Genomic DNA, 9,329 nt, shown 5'->3' with positions numbered 1-9,329 from the left:
TTTTTTTTCTTTTTTTTTTTTTTTTTTTTTTTTTTTTTTTTTTTTTTTTTTTATAAAGATGGGTAAATTGTGTTATCTATGTAATCGAAAAGCGTCAAATACAGAGAACATTTCATTACATAGGTAAATGTATAAGAAATATTTATTAATTATTTAATAAATTTCTTATAATTGTCAATAATGTATAATCAATTTTAGCTTTCCAAAACATTTGACCGTACGTCAGAAGTGGTTAAATGTATGCGGATTAAGTTTAAACGACGATGTATCACATAGTTATATCTGTTCTATTCACTTTGCTGAAACGGATATAAATAAATGTAATACTTTTGGAAGAAGTAAATCTGTAATTAAACCTGGAGCAGTCCCTTCAATGTTTATAACAAATCCTCTTGTCATAGAGGAAGAAGTTGATCGATTGTCATCAGAAACATTCACAAATGTGACTGTAAATGACAGATGTAAATATATTTTGTCTGAAACTGATGATACAGTTGAAGGTAAATCTAAAAGAGTTGAATATTTTAAACATATTTATTAGAAATGGCAAATTTATCTTTTGATTTATTTATATTAATTTTTTCTTTTATTCCAGTTTCTGATAAAAATTCTAAATCCACACTCGTGGAAGATAAATCATTTACTTATAAAAACAATGATGCCAATAATAAAGGTAAATTCTATAAAGCAAATAAAATTAAGAATTGAAATTGGTAATTTAATAACCATGCTTTTTTCTTTTTTCCTTTAATCGTTTCAACTAATCATTACTTTTATTACCATAGCACCAAATGATAATAGCCACAGTACTTCCAAAAGACAACGAATATTTTTTGAACCTCGTTATATTTCGGAAATTACAGTGACAGATTTTACATCTCCGAAAAGGGCTAATAGAGTTATCAAATTAATAAAAGCGACAGATCAACAAAAATCAAAGCGTATTAAAAGTTTACAAGATCAAATGAGGAAACTTAAAAAACGCGTTAAATTTTTACAAGATGTAATGTCGTCTCGTTTGAAGAAGAAAAAAATAATATCGGAAGAAAGCGAAGACACTTTTACGGTAAAGTATACATAAATATGAACTAATGTTAATTTTATCTGAAAACGTTCGTACATAATTCAAAACGTTTTAAATAAAAAAAATTTAATATATTTTTTGTTGATCGTAAAAAAAAAAAGAAAGAAAAAGAAAAAACAAAGCTTTTTCAATGGGTACAGTTTATAATTATATTTATATGTTGTATCGTATGTTTTATGTGTATTTAACGATTGTGTATGATTCAGTTTCATATTTAACCGCCTGCGCAGAATACTTTGCGCACAACGGAAAAAGTAACTTTTTTCTATCTTACTTCATCGGTGACCCTACTATCAGTTATGGAGAACTAACAATATATAGTCCTATTACATATGTATATGATCGGAATCGACTTGACATTAATTAACATAGGTCTATCTCTTTTCATCCGGAATATCAGCAGGTCCGATTGCAAAAGGCGGTAAATTCAAAATCCTTAAAAAATCTATCAAGTATTATCATTTCTTTCGTCTATTAATTAATGTGATTAACATTATATCATATCATAAATATAAGATATAAAAGAGATGTGTCTATTTACTGATAAAAATATATAAATATCGACGATATAAAAGGTAATAAAGTTGGAAAATGTAAGAACGGCTTCCCGCCAAAATAATTGTCGTCATTGGGTCTGGCGGTTAGCGGGCGCCATGGCGCCACCGTCGGAAGACGCGATCACTGTTTTCATTCCGTCTCGTGCTGGTTAGTGGTATTTTCTGGATCGTGAAAATCCGATTTTTCTACGGTTTATCGGCCGTAAGTCGTCATCATTGGTTCGAGAGATGATCGTTAATAATAATCGTTCAGGTGTCTCAAGTGCGTTCGGAAAGTATTCTTGGAAAAACAGGAAGTGAATCTAGACGGAGGGAAGAGCATTTAGCGAGGAGAGCCATCTTGACGACGAGCATCGGCTCTCTTCGCTCGTGGTAGAGACAGAAGAAGAGGAAAGGAGTCGCGTGTGGCGGCAGCAATGACATCTTTCCGAAATAATCGCGATATCACGACGCGCTTGAATTATTTCCGTTAACGGTAGTCGCTTCGCGTAAGGCCAAAGCCATTTTAGCCGGGTGATCCGCGTGCGTTAACGCGAAAACGAAGGAGGAAGGGAGAGATAGAAAGAAAGAGAGAGAGAGAGAGAGAGAGAGAGAGAGAGAGAGTGAGAGAAAGAGAGAGAGAGAGAGAGAGAAAAAGTGTATGTTCTGTGTGTGTATATATGTATATCTACATTGAGAGAGAAAGAGAGAGAGAGAGAGAGAGAAAGAGTGAGTGCTTAGTAAGTGAGTAGTGAGAGAGAGAGAGAGAGAGAGAGAAAAAGAGTGAGAAAAGACGATAGAATATGTACGTCGAAAGTCGTCGTACGTTGGTAACTCCATGCGACTTGGCCGCGTTTACAATGAATACGTGCCTGTGTCCCTCTTCAAATTTCATCATTTATGCGGGAATTTGTTTCATTTAAAATCAAACCAATTCGCGTACGGTATATTTGCTTTTACATAGCGCTTCTTCACCGACGGTGATCGAACTGGCTGACGTGGAGGATTTATATCAGAGTATAAAACGGGGCGAACATATAAAACATATAGGAGCGGCTCTGGCGGTCTATCGAATTGAAAGAAAATGTTCGCAGTTCGATCCTCACCGGCGCCGTTTCGTACAAATTATTTTTAGTAACCCGCGAATCTTTGAAATTTCTTTTTCTTTTTTTTTTTCTTTTTTCTTTTTTATTTTTTATTTTTTTTTTTCATTTTTCTTCCTTTTCTTCTTTTTCCTCTCTTTTTTCTTTACTTTATTAATTTATTAATTATTCGTTATTATTATTCATAGAAAGAAAAGATATATATGTATATATATATACACACACACATATATATATATATACACACACACATTAACATATAGATCTATGTGTATATATATATATATATAAATGGTCAGTGAAAGGAATAGAATTTCTTTCGAAATATTTTCCAACCTATTTTATATTTTCGCGCTCGATTTATATAAACTTTCGTATATCTTATCTATGCTATTATATATATATATATTATATATATATGTATATGTATATATATATTTATTTCATTAAAACTATAATCTATATTGTGTATTTATTTTCATTATATATCTAGTTTCTTTCATTTCATTTTGTTTATTTATTTATTATTATTATTATTTTTTTGTTAATTTTTTTCTTTTTTTTTTTTTAATCATTTTATATATAACAATAATATATTATTAATTATAAAATATGTAACAATATTATATTATATAGTTTTGTTAGAAAAGTATATGTATGGTCCTGGAACTTACACAAACTTTTCATTATATTATAAGATCATTTATTTCATTTAATATCATTAACATCAGATGTTTGAATAAAGTATGTTTTAATTTGTAGCAAACTGTATTCGCTGACAACGCAAATCCAAATATAATTTTGAACAAGATGGAAGTGGATGATGGCCCATCGGCTATCAATACTAATCCTAGTAGTATAAAAGGTAATCCTATTTATATAATTTTATTTATATTATTTTATCTATATTAAATAATCCATTGAGAATAAAGTTAATTGAAAATTATATTTTGTTTATTGTATGCTTTTGTAATATATAAAATTGTAATATAATTTGTATTATATTAGCTGCACAAGAAGAAATGGGACGTTTAGATATCTTGGTCTGTGGTCAATGTCATTCTGTTTTTCATTTTATTGAAGAATTTCAAGAACATCGTACCAAGGAAGGAGCTTGTTCACAAGTATCACACTTTCGTGAGAATACTAATGTTAGTATATCAGAAAGTAATCGTAATTTTATCGTAGATCGTTCAAGGAAAAAAAAGAAAAAAAAAAAAAAATGATATATTTAATAATTATTTTCAAATATCCATAGAATGAACAAAAAGCACAAGTTTGGGCCTTTCTTTTGTGGAAAGACACACAAATTCAACAAGAAGGTTCAGATAGGGATTCGACCAATTCTTGGAAACTTTATCAAAAATGGTGTAAAATGGATACACATATTAGAGATTCGTGGATAACGGCGGGGAAAACTATTCAAACATTTACTAAAATTAGTAATGCAAAAATGCAAGAAGTTCCAAGACAAACAAATTCTAATTTGGAAGGTATTTCTTGTAAAAGATTCCTTCTTTTTCTTCATTTATGTATTTTTTTTTTTTTTTTTAACTACGTATTTATTCCCTTGTCTAAAATTGAATGAAATTTTGTCGTCCTGTAGGAACAAAGCCAATAGTAGTACGTAAAGTCATAAGAAATGGACAACCAGAAGAAGGATCTGATACAAAAAAAGATGTTAGATCTTCTGAAGTAAAATCACAAAAAAGTTTAGATTCTATGGAAAGTGAAGTTGATAAGAAAGAAAAGCCAAAACTTAAGCCATCTGTTAAACCGAAGGTAATATTATTAATTAATATAAATATGGTATATACAAGTATTACATATTTTTATAATTATTCTTTTTTTTTTTTTTTTTTTTTTTTTTTTTTTTTTTTTTTTTTTCTTTTTTTGTCTTTAGGGTAAATCTTCAAAGGCAACGGGAGAAGAAGATAGAGATTCTAGTAATGAAGAATATATTGTGGAAAAAATTTTAGCTAAACGATTTAATCCAAAGAAGAGATGTTCAGAATATTTACTCAAATGGGAAGGTTATTCGCAGTGAGTTTATTATCTTTTTCTTTTCTTTTTTTTATATATATATATATATTAAAATTAGTGATATATTTTTTTTTCTTATATATGTATATATTTATATAAATTCTCTATGAAGAATATACATAAATTTATAGTGAGAGCAATACATGGGAGCCTGCAGAAAGTGTTGCAACTTGCAAGTACTTATTAGAAGAATTTGAAAGAAATTTAGCAAAACAAAAGGAACTGAAAGCAGCGCAACAACAAGCAAGTACTAAATTATCAGGGAAGGTTGCAGCACAAAAAGCTATAATAAAATCAGCAGATGCTAGTAAACCAGGTCCAAGCAATGTGGCTCAAGCAGGGTATGTAAATGAATATATATTAATATTATTACATAAGTATTTTATATAGTACATTGTTTTACTCTTTTTATAATATGTAGACGCCCTATGCGCTCGAGTAAATCTAAAGCAATGGACCAAGTAAAACAGTGGTGTGGTTCAATGAAAGACGAGGAGAGTGACAGTACGTTTTATATACATTCATTGTCATATTCTAATAATAATAATAATAATAATAATAATAATAATAATATAATAATAATAATAATAATAATAATAGTAGTAGTAATAATAACGATGATGATGATAATATTGCAACAATATTTTCAAAATTGCAGTATTAGGAAAAAGAAGAATAGATTATTCTGATAGCGATTCTGAAGAAGCTGGCAGTAGTGCCGCAAAAAGGGCAAAGGGTGATACAGGTAGCGACGAAGATTGGACTGGAGAATCAGAAGAAGAAAAGCTGATAGGACGTAGTGATGTAATACAACGTGCATTTAACCGTGCAAACGCGCAATCTAATGGTTCGAACAGGACTGTTTCTACTACTGATCTTGCAACTTCATTGGGACTGCAGTCACCAGAAGGGGCAAAATCAAGTCAACCTCCAGTATTAGTCGCCAATGCTAAAGGCGTTGTTAAAGTAGATCCTAAACAAATGCCAAATCTAACATCTGGTGTTTATGTAATGTCTCGAAAGGATGGCATTATAAAATTAGACTCATCTCCAAGTGGAAAACTAGCTGTAAAGGGTTCTCCCACAACACAAGGTGTTTTAATGGTACAAAATCGGGATAATACTAATGTTGTAAGAAAACAAGTTATTTCTGCGACGCAATCAAACTCAATAACTCCCGTGAAAGTAGTTTCGAAAATGGATGGAAGTCAAGTAGTAACACAAATGAAAGTAGTTTCTAAGCCAATTGCATCTAAGACAGGAGGTATACAAAAATCAGAACCTATTAAAATACAACCTAAACCAGATCCATCACAATTACAACAAATACATGTGGTGACTGCAGTACCAGCTCCAATAACGTTACAACCAAGAATAAGTACAGGTATACGACCTAGTCCTGTTGCAGTAACGCGTGGCGCGGATGGTCGTCCTCTGTTACCTAGACCAACACTACGTGCAGCTACCCCAACTAGTGTCCTCGGTATCGGATCGCCCATTCGTACTCCTGTTAGAGCGCCAGCTCCTAGACAACTACAAGGCCAACAAACACGACAAGTGCTACAGAAACGTACAACAGTTGTAAATACTCAAGCTAGTTCACCTAGTACTGCAACGGTGACTCCTGTCAGACCGAAATTTACGGTACTTAGTTCACAGGGGAAACAAGTTATTAAATCTGGAAGTCCTGCACAAAATAAACAATCACCTAAATCATCATTGGGCAAACCACAGTCTTTATTGTCGCCACAACAAAAGTTGTTAATGGCAAAGAGAAAAGCACAGGAGGCAGCAGGTTTGATTAAGCCAGGTGGACGTGGCATATTAGCTGGTAATCGCGCGTCGGCTGGACGTGGTAAGGCTAAAGCTGTCGAATCGCCAACAGTTATTGCTCCAGGTAACAAACCTAAAGAAAGTAAATTAGCAGAAGGGGACGGACTTCATATGGAATTTCACGAAGTTGGTTCCGAGGAAAGCAGTAGCGAAGGTGAACCAGAACTTCCTCCACCCGAGGCAGAAACAATTACAGCTGCTGAACCTGATAGCCCGCCACGACCATTTACTTTGTGTCCGTTAACCGGACGTATAATCGGACCCGATGGTGAACCGGTTGAACAGCCTGCAGAAGCTGAAAGTGAACCAACACCTTCAACAACTTTACCAAATGTTAAAACCGTAACAACTCCATCGGAAAGCACAGACACCGTTGCAACAACAACTACTGCTGAATTAGTGTTACCTTCTCTTGATTCCCTTACAGAAGGTGGTGGTATTATGAGAGTAGAAATGAGTCCAGGAGGAACAACAGGTACTATTGTTCAGACTAGCGAACCAGCACAAATTCATTTACCAAATGAAGCAGTATCTGCTCCAGATCTTCCTTGTTTAGATGATACAACAACAAATACAGTAACACCATCAACCACAACTGTATCAACATCTTTAACAGAGACACCAGTAAGTGAATCTACCAATACAACAGGAGTAACATCGGCCGCAGTAACATCAACTACAACTATATCGGTTGCATCTACTGATGTAAATAAGCCAGATGAAAAAATGCCAGAAGAAAGAAAAGTAACAGAAGACACATCTAATTTAGTAACAATAACAGGAGAAGATGGTGTAGTATATCAAGTAACTGGACAAGCTGATGATGGTCAAACCTTATTAGTAACGCGAGGAGCGGATGGTGAACAACAATGTGTATATGTTACTACCGAACAACAAGGAGATGAAGGATCTGTTTTAACATTGGACCATGCTGTTGCCGAGGCTGTCGCACAATTAATACCAGATCAAGTCAATCTTACGTCACAATTCTATGTAAAGGAAGGTGACGCAGAGCCTACTGAAAATCCAATGGTAATGTCTATAATGGACAATACGAATGCTACGGATGTTACCGGAAGTCAAGAGGATAGTGATGGGCAAGCACAAGTCGTGGCACAAGTTGTACAGGCAGAAGAACCAACACCAGGTAATAGATAAATATATTTTTTTTTTTCTCTTTTTTTTTTTAGACAATCGTTTTATTATAATTTATATGTTTTAATATATGTTTATTATAATTAGGTGGAACTAGAAGAGTGGTATTACTTTTGCCAGATGGAAATTTAATGATGACTGAAGTTGACGAAGAACAATATGCTGCGCTTGAACTCGACAAATGAAGATTTGTATCGTTTAGACACATGTGAAGAGAAGGAAAAAAAAAAAAAAGAAATGACAAACAAACCCTGTGTCGAATGAAATATTTACACGAATCTTCTATGTTTAAGGGTGACCATGGGTTGTATATATGTAAGAACGATTACTTCGTACAATTATAATGGACAAAAAAAAAACATTAATATTTTCCAGCTAAGCAAGTAAACATAGCTGGTAAAATTGTAAAAATTCAGTACCAGACATATTGAAGTTTAGACTTTATATTAACCCAAAATATTTTAGAAATTCGTCATCTCCTAACTTCGAACAATCCCTCTGGAATTTTAATTCTTATGATTCATTTCCATTATACAAATAGTAATAATAATACAAAGATAGTAATATCAGAACTTCGATATCATCAGTATACAGCTTTTGAAGTAAGTTGTACTTGTAGGATAGTGAGGTATAATCTGGGGTTTTATATTTTCCAAACAAGGCTTTAGTCAAAACATTATCTCTCTCACACTCTCTCTCTCTCTCTCTCTCTCTCTCTCTCTCTCTATCTCTCTCTCTCTCTCTCTGTCTTTCTCTCTCCCCTCATCCCTGTCTCTTTCTCTCTCTCTCTCTCTCTCTCTCTCTGCATACAAAGTCCAGATGTATACATTTAGGGTGTCGTATAAAAGAGCATAATTCGATGTATTATATTTCAAAGACATTGGTGCTCATTCTTTTTATGTACTACGAAATTGGTGTTTTTACCAAAATAATTATGCTTGAAGCTTGAACCTAGTTTGACTTTATTGATTCTTTCGTTAAGCATAAAAATATGAAGTTCATGAAATGATTTTTTTTTTTTAATTATTATTATTATTATCATTATCATTATTATTATTATTATCATTATTATTATTATTATTATTATTATTATTATTATTATTATTATTATTATTATTATTATTATTATTATTATTATTATTATTATTATTTAAGCTATATAGCTTACATTACACAATATATCTTTAAATATATTTTATTTCTTATTACATACATTTCTAACACTCGTTGTGCTTCATGGACTATGTATGCTTATTTATAACATAAATAAGTGCACTCTCATAAGCAACATCTATAATTTCTGAAACTCTACAGGATTTAAAAATACAAAGTTGTTTAATGGAACTTTAACAGAGTTTTATTATTAAGCCTATTCCTTTTTTTGAATTATAGGAGAGGATTATTTGCTAACATTAATAAATAGTATAATACTTAGATCAATAATCATGAAGTACATTAGGAATTATACAAATGTATTTGAATGAAAATAATTCTGTAGGAAAATCTCAATAGCGGCCATGTCTTCAGAATTATATTTTATTTTTACAAATTTCTTGTTACTTCTTTTAAATACGC

General features: G+C 31.9%; 1 protein-coding gene across 9 annotated transcripts; it reads left to right on the top strand.

Moving 5' to 3' along the window:
• Positions 1 to 38: 38 nt before the first annotated feature.
• Positions 39 to 9,098, top strand: LOC124957423 (flocculation protein FLO11). 9 transcript variants are annotated; one of them, XM_047514465.1, is made up of 13 exons: positions 39 to 123; positions 199 to 500; positions 596 to 673; positions 786 to 1,066; positions 3,486 to 3,588; positions 3,732 to 3,874; positions 3,982 to 4,216; positions 4,330 to 4,505; positions 4,627 to 4,766; positions 4,898 to 5,107; positions 5,188 to 5,270; positions 5,425 to 7,746; positions 7,842 to 9,098. In XM_047514465.1, the coding sequence occupies exons 1-13, from the start codon at positions 59 to 61 to the stop codon at positions 7,937 to 7,939; spliced, it is 4,236 nt and encodes a 1,411-aa protein (XP_047370421.1). In that variant the 5' UTR covers positions 39 to 58; the 3' UTR covers positions 7,940 to 9,098. The 9 variants fall into 9 exon arrangements, with proteins under 9 accessions (XP_047370421.1, XP_047370425.1, XP_047370424.1 ...); XM_047514469.1 differs by lacking the exons at positions 39 to 123; positions 199 to 500; positions 596 to 673; positions 786 to 1,066 and adding an exon at positions 1,754 to 2,116; XM_047514468.1 differs by lacking the exons at positions 39 to 123; positions 199 to 500; positions 596 to 673; positions 786 to 1,066 and adding an exon at positions 1,754 to 2,129.
• Positions 9,099 to 9,329: the final 231 nt, after the last annotated feature.

This window comes from Vespa velutina, chromosome 25 (genome assembly GCF_912470025.1).
Source record: "Vespa velutina chromosome 25, iVesVel2.1, whole genome shotgun sequence".
Taxonomy (NCBI): domain Eukaryota; kingdom Metazoa; phylum Arthropoda; class Insecta; order Hymenoptera; family Vespidae; genus Vespa; species Vespa velutina.
This window is presented reverse-complemented; position numbering and strand designations above follow the sequence as displayed.

Coding starts and splice junctions, on each gene's coding strand:
- LOC124957423 (XM_047514465.1), top strand. CDS start 59: ATGGGTAAATTGTGTTATCTATGTAATCGAAAAGCGTCAAATACAGAG. Junction 5,108..5,187: donor AGCAATGTGGCTCAAGCAGG/GTATGTAAATGA, acceptor TATAATATGTAG/ACGCCCTATGCGCTCGAGTA. Junction 5,271..5,424: donor GAAAGACGAGGAGAGTGACA/GTACGTTTTATA, acceptor TCAAAATTGCAG/TATTAGGAAAAAGAAGAATA.